Consider the following 15,604-nt stretch of genomic DNA (forward strand, 5'->3'; position numbering starts at 1 on the left):
TGGAGGAAGAAACTGACTTAATCTCCATGAAAAACAAAACCTGGTGGGGATGGAGACTGCACAGACAACTGGATCCTGCACATCCCAGTGACACCACAAGAAATGGAGATGAGATGAAATCCAAATATTACACAGGTGTAGATAGTTGATTTACAGATGTTCAGTCTGTAAATCAAACATCCCATCCAACAGATGTATATTGTTTCACACTACATTTGAAACAAAGCACAAGTTTGACAGTCGCTAATCTGTCCAGCATGAAGAAGCCAGAATGTCTGCCGAGCTGCAGAGAGAGAACATCTTCAAGACAATCTCAACAGACATTAGGAACAAATTCCCTAAGTTCCATGATTCTAGATTGCTTTGAGGTTTCCATTGAGAAGCCAAACCTACAGATGGAACATGCAGAGAGACACACACTGCAGCAAATCTCTGTATTATGTGCAACAACTTGGGTTGTGTTTCATTACTTTGGAAGGCTGCGGTGCCCAAATCAGAGACATCAATCTTGTTAGACACTCCTAGGCTCTGAATCCATAGTGAAGGGAGGCATCACCATGGTGACCAGATCCTCACCAACTGCAGATACACCAGGCACAAGGATTTTGCTGCCTACTTTGATCTTTGTTATTGTACTTATGTACATTTTTCATGTATCTGTACTTTACTTAAGTAGACTCAATCGTGGATACTTTCATACTTTCAACTTTTCTCAACAATATTTTACAGTAAGTATCTGAACTTTCTACTTCACTACATTTCAGTAAAGCGTTACATTACATGTTACATCCAAGTCGCATTGCTCTTTTTTTATTTGTTTGAAAGTAAGCGAGAGGAGAACTGGTCCATTAAACCACTGCAACCACTGCACTGGAAAGTACCATTAGATCATCCTTCAAGACGAGTGAGGCGGCTACGCAGCACCTGCAGAATCACTAACACCAAATGGAGTCCAAGAAGGGGAGTCATCCAGAAGACCTAGAGCCTCATCTACATTGCTGTAGAGCATCTGACTCTTATCCTGGCAACATCTTATGTTGACTCTTATCCCAGCAATATCATATTCACCTAACTGCTTCAGCACCCTTCAGCCATGAAAGACGGTCCAAAAATACTAACAGAACAGCACCTGTTGTTCAGTTTTATGAAGAACAGTTCAAATACATTTCAGTTTGTGACCCTAAAACTGGGAAAGTAACTGTAAATGTCCTCAAAGTAAGACTTAATAAAACATGACATAGTAACAAAGTGAGTACACTTTACTTAATAACTTTGAACTCCTTTCAGTCTTAGTATAAAACAAACTATGTATGGGGTGGTTTACATTCAAGTTCACAACTGTCCTATTTTCTCAATGAATCTGAACTACACACAATCGGGGGGAAGATGGGAGCATTTTATCATGATTATACAGCAAATCACATATCCAGAATGAATGGAACAGTTGGCTGTGTAATCTTTCTCCAGGAAAGTCCTTGGCTCTATAAGATGAAGGAGCTGCAAGTGTGAACCTGGTCTTCAGAGAATCAGGAATACTTCAGCATACATGCTTGCAGCATGTACCATACCACGTTGGTTAGGGTGGAGATGCTGGCATCACACAACACAGTTCATTGATTAGGGGACATACGATAAGAGTGAGGTCCCCCCTCCTCATCAATGATGCTGCAGTGGAGTAGGTCAGCATCATTAAAGTTCTGAGGATACAGATCACTGACACTTTGACCTGGTCACTCCAAACCTCTGTCCTGTGAAGAGAGCTCTGCAATGTCTGCACTTTTTTTATATCAGATGAGAAGCTCAAACCTCCCCTCTCCCATCCTCACCACTTTGTCCAGAAGGACAATAGACAGTGGTATCTTAGTCTGGTTTTGGGGCATATATCACCTTATCACCGCTGCCTGGCATTGTAAAGACCGTGGTGAGGACAGCTGAGAGAATCATCAGGACTGAACTTCCTTCCATCCTTAACACCACTCACAGTCGCTGCCTGTCCAGGACTCAGCCAATCAAAGACCCTTCCACCCTCAGCATGGCTTGTTCTCACTGCTGCCCTCTGGGAAAAGATTCAGCAGCTTCAAATGCAGAGCCAGATTCCACAACAGCTTCATGCCTCACCCTATAAGACCACTAAACTCATAAATATTTTTATTGATTTTTTTTAACTTATCGGGAGCTTTGCAATGAAATTTTGTTCAATATGTTCACTTTAAATGTACAGCTGACTTATAAAGTGTCGATTTTGCCTATTATTCTTTGCACAATAGTTCAAGCTCAGTCTAAGTGGATGGAGAGTGTGAACATTAATGTTCAAGTCTCGCCACAGATTCTCTGTGACTTTGAATTGGCTGGAGGTTTGCAGGTGACTGAGTCAGCTGGGGAATGAACTGCAACAGAATCCAGAGTTTCATCAGGAGTGACCTTTAAGATAAGTCTCAGGAAAAAGGAAAGCAAAGAAGGTTAGTAACACAAGGTGCTCGGTGTCCCAGACGTTACCACTGAAGATTAACACTCCATCAAAGGACTGGCAGAAGACTTCTTCTTCTTCTTTTTTTTTTTTTTTTTTTTTTTTTAATGGCGGTTGGCAAGCAACTTAATGGTGTGCATTACTGCCACCTACTGGTATAGAGTGTGGATCAGAATGCAACTTGTATAATCTCCCCCCAAAAGTAGGAAAACAAACAAACAAACAAACAAAAACCCTATATCCTTTCTATATAAGCATAAGTGATGTTTTTAATTGTTCTCAGCTGTTGAATTTCTGCTGCCTTTTTCCTAACCTCACAATCTCCATACGCTACATTATGGTGACCACCACAGTTACAGCATTTCACTTGTACATCCACTCCACATTCATCATATCGATGATCTCCTCCACATTTGGCACATCTTTGCTTCCCTTTACACACTGCTGCAATATGACCATACCGTTGGCATTTAAAACAACGCAAAGGGGGAGGGATATATGGTCTCACAGAAAAACTCATGAATCTAATTTTAACCTTATCAGGAAGGACTTCTCCTTGAAACTCCAGAAGAATCGATAGACTCTATTTTTTCTCCATTCACATGCTTTAACAATCTTTTCAATCTCCGTACTTCTCCCCCCTGTATATTCCTTTTGAGTCTTTCCAAATCTTACTCCAGCGGAATACCAGTGATAACATTACGTGATACTCTATTTTCTCCAACAATTAATTTTTCACTACCTACTGTTTTGCAAATATTGTCAGGTGCATGCATTTATTCTTTTGGTCTTCAGATTTGCACTTTATCAACATGTTTCCATCTTATAATGTTTTAACAAACTTCACCTCCCCTAGTTTCTTTTTTATTTCTCTTGAAACTTGCATCGGACTAAGGTTAATATTCATATCTTCCTTCCTGAATTTAAGAATTACCTTAAATTCTTCGCTTGTTACTTTCTTCCTGACTACTCTGTTTTCTTCATCTGAGCTGCACTCTTCCAAACTTCGTTTACTATTCTGGCTACCAATTTCTCTATCCTCTTTCAAAACCTTATCCTTACCTCTACCTCTTCCTCATCCTACCGGAGTCCAGTCGTCAAAATCCATATCATCGTCCTCACCACCCCCATCTACCTTAGTTGTCATTAGTGATGGACCATCTGAATCCAGGCTTCGAGGCTTGTACCGAGTAAAACGGGGGCGTGGCCGATGAAGCCCCGCTTCTAGGCTTTTGTCGTCTTGCTGAAAACCACGTGACTGACAACAAACGAGGCCTCGCATTGCATGGGTCACGTGACTGCTTCATTTTGCGTGTCGGTTTTCAAAATAAAAGCGCGATGAGCCTTGCTGTGTCATGGGTTGTTGTCCATTTGGTCACGCATCAGAGGATGATATTTGTCTTCAGTGGCCAAATAAAATGAACATTGACCAACATATTTGATGTATATTGATGGCACTCATCAAAATGTTTGTTACTGGTTTTCTCAATTGTAGATTATGTTGTTTTTTTAATAATAATTTTTGTGATTTTATGATGTAAATCTCTTTGAACTGCATTGTTGCTGAAACGTGCTACACAAATAAACTTGATTGTCTGAAATGGAGCCAGCAAGAGGAAAATCTGACATCTGAGAATACTTTGAGATTATTCTCACAATAAAATTCTTCTTAGATAACAATAATTAACCCTCCACCTCCCAATTTCTCACCTTCTGCAAAGTTCCACTATTATTTGTAGTCTGATTAGCAAAGATATATCAGTCTTGCACAGCAGAAACAGATTTAATCTTGTTGCAGAACTAAAATTCAACATGTAGCCAAATATGAGGGATCAGAGCCAATTAGAAATCCAAGAAAAAGTGAACGCCCCAACAGACACTGCACTCTCAAGACATTAAAACATCAATTGTCTTTATTGTCAAATCCGTCTATGACATAAAAGAAAACCCAACACAACCACTAACGTTCAACATAAACCAGGATTAGATTGGCTACAAATAATTGTAATAATTAAAACATATGACAATTAAATATGGTTTCATTGATTATCCTGTTACTAAACATGAGTTTGATGAAAACTTTGACAATATTGCATTTAGTAATTTTTGGAAGTAAGATCCAACTGAGTGACAAGGCTGTTGCAGTTTCACCAGCAGATGTCACTATAGAGCAATGAATGAAGCATCGAGTAACGAACCTTCTTGCAAAGCAAAGGGCTGGAAAGTTTCATTGCTTCATGAGGCTTCATTTGCCCATCACCAGTTGTCATCCTAATCCAGTCACAAACCAGTTTATGCCAACCACCCAGCTGCAAGCTAACTCTCTCGTTTCCGAGAAGCCCGACTGGCAGCAGACTCCTCTTAAATGAGGGTAGATGATTTGCACACCTGGTGCAGCTCACCAAAACAGCCGTGCTCCCTGACTCCATCTGGTGGAGAACTAGAAGAACTGACAACAGTGGCAAAAACGGATCCCAACTATTTTTGCATCACGATCTGCTTTCTCTTCAACCTGAGAGATAGCAGGTGCTAAAAGAAAGAAAGAGATGGAAAAATATATATTATTTTTGATACAATGTTTCATTCTATTACAGCCTTGGCTGTATGCTTAGGGTCATTGTCCTCCTGGAAGAAGAACCTCCATCCCAGTCTCCCAGGTTTTCCTCCAGGATTGTTCTGTATTTAGCTCCATAAACATCCAGAGGATGATGCTGCCACCACCATACACATGATTATGTATAAGTCCTCCAAAGTAGCATCCTTGTTGACATTTGCAGACGACACAACTGTAGTGGGTCTCATCTCAGGGGGGATGAATCTGCCTACAGGCACAAGGGGGAGCAACTTACAGTGTAGTGCAAAGATAACAACTTGATCCAAAACACAGCCAAGACCAAGGAGATCATACTGGATTTTAGAAGTAAAGGAGATATTCAACCACTAAACATTTGCAGAGACAGGGTGGATGTGGATGGAGAGGGTGTCAAACTTCTGTTTCCTGGGAGTTCGTATCATGGATAATCTGGCCTGTGATGTAAACACAGCAGAACTGGCAAAGAAGGCAGAGACTCTATTTGCCGAGAGTCCTCAGGAGAAACAATATTTCTCAAAACCTGCTGGTGTCCTTCTATTGATACTCTGTTAAAAGCATAATCTGCTATTGTCTCTGTGTGTGGTTCTTCAGCTTCACAGCAGCACAGAGGAAGACTCTTCAGAAAATCAGAAAAGCTGCCCAGAATACCATCTGCTGCTCTGTGCCTTCTCTTGAAGAACTCCACAGATCCCGTTGTCTCATATGATCATTACCCGAAACCACAGGTATCAAACTCCAGTCCTGGAGGGCCACTGCCCTGCAGCTTTTAGATGTGCCTCTGCTGCACCACACCTGAATAGAATAATTAGGTCATTAGCAAGGCTCTGGAGAACATATCTACACAAGGAGGAGGTAATTAAGCCATTTCATTCCAGTGTTTTGTACCTGTGGCACATCTAAAACTGCAGGACAAGGGACAGTGGCCCTTGAGGACTCAAGTTTGACACCCCTGCCCTAAACCGATGTGTAAGAACACATTTTAAGTAAATTATTTCAAACATTATTTATAGCAATATAATTTTCTAAACTAAACTATTTGTAACAAAAATGTATATATCTATAGTACAGTTTTATAATATGATGTTGGTTGGAACACAAAGGACACAGACATGGAAACATTCTGCTGGGAACTCTTTAGCCCTCTGGTTGCTCTTGATGTTTCTTAACCCACGGGTGTGGGGTCCAACCGACCCCACACCCGTATCACTTGTATCATTTGCCTCAGTCCTCGCACGTACAAGGGTTAAACTGGAAGGTATGTAAATGAGGCTAAGAAAAACATATTCTTATTTTTATTTTTTAATTTATTGAAAAAACAAACAAACAATAAAATCAACCCAGGACATGTTTATCTGGGAGCCTCATAAATGGAACCTCCAAAATGCCATTCAATGACATTAACGTTTTCCCGATTTAAAAACAAATTAAACAGTGTGCAAAGCAGAATAAAAGATTAAATATTCTAATAAGATTTAAAAATTCAGGAAATAGATTATTAAAAACTTTCTGTATGATAGTCTACTCAGTATATCTCAGAAATGTTTTGGGCTCTGCCTTCATAACTAAATCATTTCATTAAAAAATATAATCTATTATAAACAAAGACAATGAGCAATTGATTGTAGGACACTTTCTGAAACGTTACAGATTCGTATAAAAACATGTATGTAACCTTTGGAACACGGAAACACATAATTAACACTTAAGTGGTCAATTGGTGCTCTTCTTATGAAAGGACATTGTGTACCATCACTTTATAATTAAATGATGACTGCTTGCAGATATTGATTATTGACTGATTGCTTGCAATCCACACACACACCCAACAAATATTCTGTCTGCTGCTAAAATAACACTAATTATTAAAGTTATAACAATGTCATTTATTAGTTTTTTTTTATTTTTATTTTTATTTTTAATTTGTTGACGTTTTACATTCATTTTGTCCAGAATACTCAACCTTTTTGCTGTTCTGCTCTTCACAGAATACCACAACCTGAATCAGGGGATAACTAGCCCAGCTACCTGCTCCAGCAGCTAGCCAGCAGCCAATTAGCAGTTAGCCAACGAGCAGACAACCCATTAGCTAAATGTAGCTTTGAGAAACTGTTTGTTTATTAAAGTAAGGTTTATACCATGTGTGCCTTTTTCAACAAACTTTCTAATAAATGACATTAGAAGAAAAGTCAGGTTGCAAAAGCCAATATTAGTGGTTGTTCAGTGTGACAAATACACCAATTCTGTTGTTTCTCAACCAAAGAAGACCTTTGGCAGATATCAGTCTGATTTTACCTGGGAAAATAAAAATGTTGCAAGATACCCTATCTAGTTTTTGTCCTCCTTTTTCAGCTATGAGTTGCTGTCTCCTCTTCCTTCTCTCCATTATCTTAGTGTCTGACACTAACAGGAAGATGAACTCCTGGAACTTGGTTTAAATTTATTGATGGACTAATATGTGTGAGCTTGCAGTGTGGCATACTCAAGTCCTGCATGCATAGGTTATATGTTCACGTTGAATTGACTGTGGCCATACAAAAATGTTCACTCTTTTGGGTTGCAGTCCCATCAATAGACTTATATAAAGTAATATTTTCATACAAATGTCCCTCTTCATGTTTGAAATATAAGTTTATATTCAAGCTATGGCAGAACCAATCTTCAATACAAGTAGGATATGTATTTCATCACAAATGATCTAAACAGGACATTAGGGTTCACACTAACAGGAAAAAGCAAAAAGCAATCATCAAAATAAAAAACGGAGACGTGTTCCAAAGAGCTGCTCAGCTCACCCCTTCGCCATTTCTTACTATTGCACTTCTGTGCCATTCATACCTGCTTTTTGAGGTACAAAAGGAGCAACGTGTCAAAGAATGTACCCTATCTGCTAAATTGGTCACTTTGACTGACATACTGGAAGAAAATTAGTTTATATCACTCAAATACAAGTGATCTATCAGAAAGACGTAATTATTTTTTTTAGGTAGAATTTAGTTTGCTGTATTCATTTTGGTTTTAGTCAAACTTTCAATGACTAAATCTTTTTACATATTTGTCCGTTTTTCTGTATATCCCTAAAATATGAAATCTAAAATTTATTTTCAGAGCCTCCTACATCTCTTCAGAAAACCTGGAGGCTCATGAGCGTGTTTAGTTAAATTATACACATAACCGAATTTAAATTCAGAAGTGTTTAAGCTAAATAAACTGATGTGAAAATTTAAAGTACTTAGAAAGAAAATAATCAGTTTAAGGAGACGTAGTAGAAGAAGAAAGACACAAAGTGGTTATGCACAAGAAAGAAGTGAGGGAAGACTTGGCGAAGGAGTGAACTGCTCAGGAGAAACATTTCATTGTGTTGGAGGAACAGCAACAATTTACCCCAGAGTGACAAACTGGAAGGTTGTCTACAAAAGCCAAAACAATAGGAAAAGCCCTTCAGTAGTTGTACGGTGGATTCCACTGCACATGTGCAATTAAAGGAAACCTTAAATATATCAGTTTCATATATACCAGGGACAGTTCAGCATTTTTAATGTGAGGTTCTGTAAGATATACAAGATCACCGTCTTTAAACACACTGAAACACACTACACAAACAGTGTTGGGTCTTAAACAATCATGAACGTTTTCAGGCAAAGGAATAGAAGGAGTTAAAGGAAACTCTTTGGAACAAAGAACCACATCTGAACATTCCGTGGGTTAACAAAATAGTTTTAGCTTCTCCTGAGAAAGTCATTGCCTGATTTCTTTTTAATCTTTTATTTTTTACCTTTCAATTGGATTTTATTGCATGTGAAATTCATGAGGAAGTTTTCTAAAAGTGCCCTTGTTTCATTTAAAGAAATACTAAAACTGAAATTTTAACATCTTTATAAAATAACCAGGGATAATTTAGCTTTACAGAGTCGGGGGGTATTAAGGGTATTAAAGTTCAGTATTTTTAATGTGAGGTTCTGTTATTTTTAATGTGAGTCAGTATCTTACCTGTGGTAGATGATTTTATTGGTGTTCATTTAGTGAATACCAAATGAACACCAAATCTACAGTAGCTGGACCCAGAGGATGAAGCTAAATGCTAGTCAAGCAGAATTCTACCATCTAAAAACTAACAAAGCAATTTATGTTAACGATAATTTGAACGGTTATTTAAACAGAGACTGATAAAACTTACGGTATGTACCCTTTAGACTGTTCATTAGCCTCAGCTGTTCTGGAAAAGAGGCACATCTAAAACATGCAGAGCAGGGGGGCGGTGAGGACCAGGGTCGAGAAACACTGCTAAAACATGTGACATTTTCACAAGATATGTTAGGTAAAACTAGGGTTATATTTTCATAAAGTTGTTCTAAAGAACAAACTTTCACTGTTTTTATGGCATTATCAGGAGTCTAACTATAGTGTAAATCTGTTTAGATTATGCTTCACATGCTCTGGATTTTAAAAAACAACTCAGCATGTTGGTTTTTGTTTGATTTGTTTAGGCTATTATGAAGCACAATCTAAACATCTATGCTGGAGCACATAGAACGAAGACATCATCAACTTTCTGCAGAGTCAGTCACTACAGACCTCCAAACTTCATGTGGCCTTCAGATTAGCCCAAGAACAGTGCGCAGAGAGCTTCATGGAATGGGCTTCCATGGTAACCAGCTGCATCCAAGCCTAACATCACCAAGGATAATGCAAAGCGTCAGATGCAGTGGTGTAAAGATAGATACACATGATAGATATCATGTCATGACTATGTTGTTTTTGGTTGGGTGAACAAAATCCTGCTGAAGATCAGTAGCTGTTAGCAATCAGTAGCACACTGCTGGTGGATGTTTAGTGAAACACAGAGCACAAAGCTGACGTCGTTGTTTCTCCCTACATCCCGTGGGTGGTGCAGGTTGCTACAATCGATAGTAGCCACATACACTTTTATTCTATTGGCTGAGAGGTTGCTAGGCGACTGTGCCAAAAGGCAGTTCCATGTTTCGTAAGCGAGTGAAGAGTCCGAGCAGATACTAACTGTGAGTGTGAGGAGTATAAGAGCTGTAACTCTTATTTTGAGTATAAGAGTTACACGTTTTGAGAAGAAAGACATGAAGTCCTGCTTTCAAAATGAAAATGTAAGCAAAAGTATTAAAAGTTTTGAGAACAAAAGACATGATATCCTGTTTTCAGCCTGAATATGTGTGCTCTTGAATTATGGCAGGAAAATGCTTCCAAGTGAGCAGAGTTTTACAAGCACAGATTTGCTCCAAGCAGAGACTAAGTGTGAGCGCGAGGAGAAGCTTTGAGTACAATCATTACAAGTTTTAAGAAAGACATGAAGTCCTGCTTTCAAAATGAAAATGTAAGCAAAAGTGCTACAAGTTTTGAGAACAAAAGATATTAAATCTTGGTTTCAGAATGAACATGTGTGCTCTTGGATTATGGCAGAAAATTCCCCCATTTGGCTAAGTTCTGTCAATGGCCACAAATCTGTATAAAACTTAAATTGGAATATTAGAAAAGCATAAGTGGTATCAGAAAGCTGGATCGTCTGAAGATTTCTTAACATATTGTGTCTTGCTTAAAAGTCGAATGGAGCTTTTAAGTTGAAGTTGTGAACCATAAAAGAGCAAACGTTTTTGCTGAATTTTGTGGAATTCTGAAGAATTTCAATGCATTTCAATGGGGTTGAAATCTGCAAAAAATTTGTAATTGTATTTCAAAAAGTATAATAGTTGAATTTACCAAAAGTCATAGCAAAATGCTCCAGAAGAAGCAGAACATTTTGATATATGAATTGTTGAAATTCATATATAAACAATGGCAGAATTAGTTAAGTGCAGAAAAATGTATGGAACACTGAAAAATAATAATAAAGAGAAACACAATCTTAAGAAGTGAGAATGCCGAATGTATTCTTATTTGATTATACAAGGTGTTAAATAAATGTGGCTAAGCTGCATAGTCTGCATTTGATCTTATCATAGTGCTTAAGGTTAGGACTGTACGCTTGTATTTGAGGACAATTCCCCCAACTGGCCCCTAGGAGGAAGCACTTCACCCCAAGTTACCTACTGATCCAGTGTCGGGTGTGTTAATGTGGGAGTGCTGCAAGGAGACTGTGACTGTAATGTCGAAGCACTTTGAATGGTCAATATGACTATGAAAGCACCAGGTCCAGGCATAGTCAGAGGAAATCTACTGCAGGTTAGATATTACCTGCTTATAACCTTTCAGCAAAACCTCTCATTAAAATTCTTGAACTATGTCTTTAAAAAGGCATTGGTGTAGTTATTTAGTGTAAAAAAAACTCCCACCAACAAAGATAGGTTTGTCTTTCCACAGGTTCATCTTATAAAATACATCTTATAAAAGACAGTGCCCTTAAAAGAAATTCTCCCTCACCCTCCTCCTTCTCCAGAGCTAACCTGAGTCTGTTGGAAAAAACAGCAGAAAGGTTAAGAAAGAGAGGAAGGAGTTCAGTGTTAAGGCTTTAATGCATCTCAGTCAGTTGTGGCCCTAACTTCCTGTGGAAGAGGAAAAAGTCTGGTTTTACATGGAGATGCAAAAACAGTATTGAAATGCTGGCTCTCCAATTCCTGGCTGGAGACTGACCGTGCACTTAAGTTACATGCATTCATGAGTTCTCCACGTAGGCGAAGAGCAGTGGAACCAGGAAGAGCACACTAAAGCCCATGGTCCCATAAACAATGTAGCGGTACGGGAGTTCTACCTCCACATGCTGCCGGGCCTTCCTCAAGTCTGAGCTGGGCACCCTGAACAGCCAGCACACCAGTGGGATGGTGATGGCCTTCATCAGGGCCCGTATCGCCACAAGGACTATCACTCCCAGAACCAACCGCAGAATAGCGCTACACACCAGGCCGCCATTTACAGTAGGCACCATGAGAGGGAGCTGATCCGCCGTCAGGTCTGGCATCAAACCTAGGAGCTGGTTTACATGAGACGCCAGGGCCACGCCAGCACCCACACCCAGGATCTGGGCCGTGTCACCTCGAGAAGTGCTCCAGGTGTCCAGGGTGAATGAGAAGAGGGCCAGGGCCAGGGGTATGGAAACGATGACCAGCGGAGCGTAGCGGGAGCTCAGGTTGAAGCTGTCAATCATGTCCAATGTAGGGAGAAAGAAGAAGAGGATGAGGATGCTGTACAGGATGCCAGCGATGACGTCCTGCAGGGAAGAAGCACAGAAACAGAATCTGTGAATCCACAGCATGACTGCTGTCTGCATGAAGCAGAGAAAATATACTGGGATGGGAATCTGAAAATTGTCCCTTGATTAGAAGTTCTACTAAACTCCCGCAAACTATGAAATGACCTTCCAACATTTTCAGCTTACATTAAAGTAATCTAGTAAATAATTTTCTGTTGGACTAAAAAGCTATCAAAGAAGTTCTGAGAGACCAAAAGAATCAGAGGTGGTTAAAATCTGAGTCAACAGCGCTGTTCTACTACACCACCTCTAACCAGTTCGGTCCCGTTCTGCCCCGGCCAGATTCATTTTCCATTAGCAGATCCGGTGTGGTTCTGCCCGGCTGTTCTCAGATTTCCATACTTACTTCAAGGGTAATTCTAGCAGCACCGAGCAGAGTACGGCACCAAAACCATTTGATTAACAGCTGCTGATTGGCTCGTGATTTATGTCACTGAAAACTCCAAACATCATGTAGTTTAGCTGCGGCTATGCCATCAAAGAGCTGCTCAGTATGAGGGGTTTAATTATGAGTTTAATCAGGAGCAGCACCTGAAAGACATGCAGTAAGTTTTGCAGCAGAATGACCATGAGTTAGCAGCGCTGCTAGCAGCTCCTCACTGAATGGACAGTGATAAAAAAGAGAGAAACACTGCAGCTGTGGTCAGCTTTCTGATGGAGCTGCAGTTTTGCGCTGTTAGTGTGAAACACCAGAACTACATATTAACTTGTGATGTGAATTTTATTTTTAACGTAGATTTAAAAAAATAATTTCACGTGTGGCTATTAGTTTACATATTTTGACTGCTTTACCTAAATCCAAAAGGTTACACATTTTAAAACATAAAGTGCCAGAATGTTATTATATATGTTCAGTTATGATAAAGACTCAGTTATGAGTCTTTATCATTATGTTTGGGCAGCAATAAATTTCTATAAGACAAAATAAAATATCTGAGTTTATCTGAGTCCATCAGAACCAGAACCTTGAGGTTCTCCATTGCGGAGCGTTAACATCAGCAGAGAGTTGACCGCAGCTGCTGCTGCTGCTCATGTCCCAGCCACAATAATGAGGAACAGACTGTATAATGGAAAAGCTCACTATGTGGGGAAGGACTGAGCCCACATTAACTGGTTAGTGTGCAATGTGCTGGTGGAAAAGTGTCTTTAATGTCAGTGATAGGAGCTACTTCAAAAAGTCATGAACAGATAATTATGTTCTATACTTTGCTTGCATGCAGAAGGATGTTAATACAGTGGAAAATCAAAGACTCACCTAATGCCGGTCTATGGCTAGGGCATATGATTATGACTTTAAATTAAGTATATTTTCAGTATTACAGAATTTCTTGATTTTTTTGTATCTATGATAAGAACTTTGTTTTGGTAAAAGTATTTTGAAAATGTTGTTTTGAGATAAAAAAAACCTGATGATACTGAAATACTTAAGAGTTTTTGAGCTGAAATTTATTTGGGTTGTTATCCATAATACATTATTATAGCAACAACATGTTAATTACATAAAAGGTATGCTTTTATATAATTGACTCTGAATCCTCAGTAATCCTTTAAAATCAGTGATGTAATAAATTCTAAGCCTTGCATACAATATATTGCTCATTCTTTTTGCCTTGCATATCTTAGTATGTAGAACAGTGGAGGTCAATCTAATTCAAATTTAGATCCAATAGAAATTTTACAGAAGCTTACAATTCAAATTATATATGAGGGATTATTATTCTTACCCATGTCCACTTTTTCTTAATTACCATGTTATGAAATTTTGTGAATGATAGTATTCTTATATTATGCACATACAGTCTTGAGAAAAATGATTTCACTTCCAGATCCTTGTTTTTAACTTTTCGCAAGTACAACTTGAACTATAAAGAAAGCTAAAAACTGGGTAAAAACATAAATCAAAGCTAGTTTTTAAAAATAAGGAATTCCTTTTTGCTTGTCATAAGTCCTTGACAAGCAACATTAAATGACTTTTTGTTGCTATAGTATTTTCTGTTATTCTGACATGCAGTGGTGATTGGTGAGCACTTCAGCATATTATATTCACATTCATATTCAAAAGTAATTTTTTGATCCAAAAGGGATAGTAAATGTTGTTGTAATTCATTTAATTAAAGAGTCACTGTAGTTGGTGATGGCTTTGGGCAGCAAAAATCTATTGTAGCTCTTGAATTTGAAGATACCTCTGACTAAGACAGTCTCATGAAGAGATCAGGTTATCAATACTTTTTTGATTTTATCCAAAATCTTTCTTTGCACCATTATCACAAGAGAATGTTTATTAATATTGGCATTTTGCGTCTCCCTAAGCATGTTCAGTTATGGCATGACGCATCGGCTAATGATTAATGTAATGTAAATAAACCACTGATAATTCTTCAGCTTTACTTGGGGCTGGAAGTGTCAAAGGTGGCACCATGTTTGAGACTGTGTGTGAGACATACCAGGACTGAGTGCATCCCCATGTAGATCCGGCTGGAACAGACCAACAGACACCAACAGAGAGCCAAGCTGAAGCCCAGGGTGTAAGGGTACTGCAGAGATGAGAGGAGGCACACTTCAACCGGGAGCATTTCTGATTAAAAGTTTATATAACCAGATGTTTTGGCCATAAGATGCACACAAGTAGTTGCACATGAGTTTAAATATCCTCAAACCCATCCTCATCCATGATCTGTTTCTTGTAATTACTATGTCTGAAAGTTCTTTGCAGGGATGCGCCTAAGTTATTGCATTTAATACCACAACAAAGGCAAAAATAATTGCATTGAGGATAGCTGGACTTTATAGAACCAGAAAAGGACATGAAAAGATGCTCAAGTAATTCAAAACATCAATCAGAAGTGTTAAACCTCTAATTAAAAAGAAAAGGAAATAGACATATTCACTACAACTGCTTGGGATTTACTTAAGAAGAAAAATGGAAGATGAGGGATTCTCAAGGTCAGCCTAGGGCATAAGCAAACTAAACGGCTGCTTAGGGAGGGCTGAGATAAGTTAGCAAAGCAATGTCACAAAAAAGACTTATTCTTCAGGGACAGAAAAAGAATGAGGAAGAAGAGAAAAAAAGCAAAGATCAAGGTATGTTTTCATGTGTCTTGGTAATGTGATGTTTATCAAAAAGAACTGAAGAGCTGCTAATAGAATATTAGTGTGATAATGACCTTGAACGGTCCAGTTCAACAGGAAAACAATTATCCTAGCATCTTTGTATTTCTGTGAATCTGAGTTCTAACTTTAAATTAGTTGATTAATGGTTTGCCCTATATGTTTGATGACAATAATTGAAACCTCTCAATGTTTGACCTTGTTTAGCAAAATGTTTTTACATCAG

The 15,604-nt window shown here is 38.6% G+C and overlaps 1 protein-coding gene across 1 annotated transcript in view; it reads right to left on the reverse strand.

The window, feature by feature from the left end:
- Positions 1–6,343: 6,343 nt before the first annotated feature.
- The window catches only part of LOC106906725 (sphingosine-1-phosphate phosphatase 1-like), a 31,004-nt gene continuing 21,743 nt past the window's right edge, over positions 6,344–15,604 (reverse strand). Inside the window, exons 2-3 of the mRNA XM_088004033.1 lie at positions 14,715–14,804; positions 6,344–12,228 (exon numbers count right to left, since the gene is read on the reverse strand). Of these exons, the coding sequence (XP_087860159.1) occupies positions 11,677–12,228; positions 14,715–14,804 (642 nt within the window). The 3' untranslated portion in view covers positions 6,344–11,676. The remainder of the gene's footprint in view (positions 12,229–14,714; positions 14,805–15,604) is intronic.

This window comes from Poecilia mexicana, unplaced genomic scaffold (genome assembly GCF_051168715.1).
Source record: "Poecilia mexicana isolate PSO_F unplaced genomic scaffold, ASM5116871v1 scaffold_3, whole genome shotgun sequence".
Taxonomy (NCBI): Eukaryota; Metazoa; Chordata; class Actinopteri; order Cyprinodontiformes; family Poeciliidae; genus Poecilia; species Poecilia mexicana.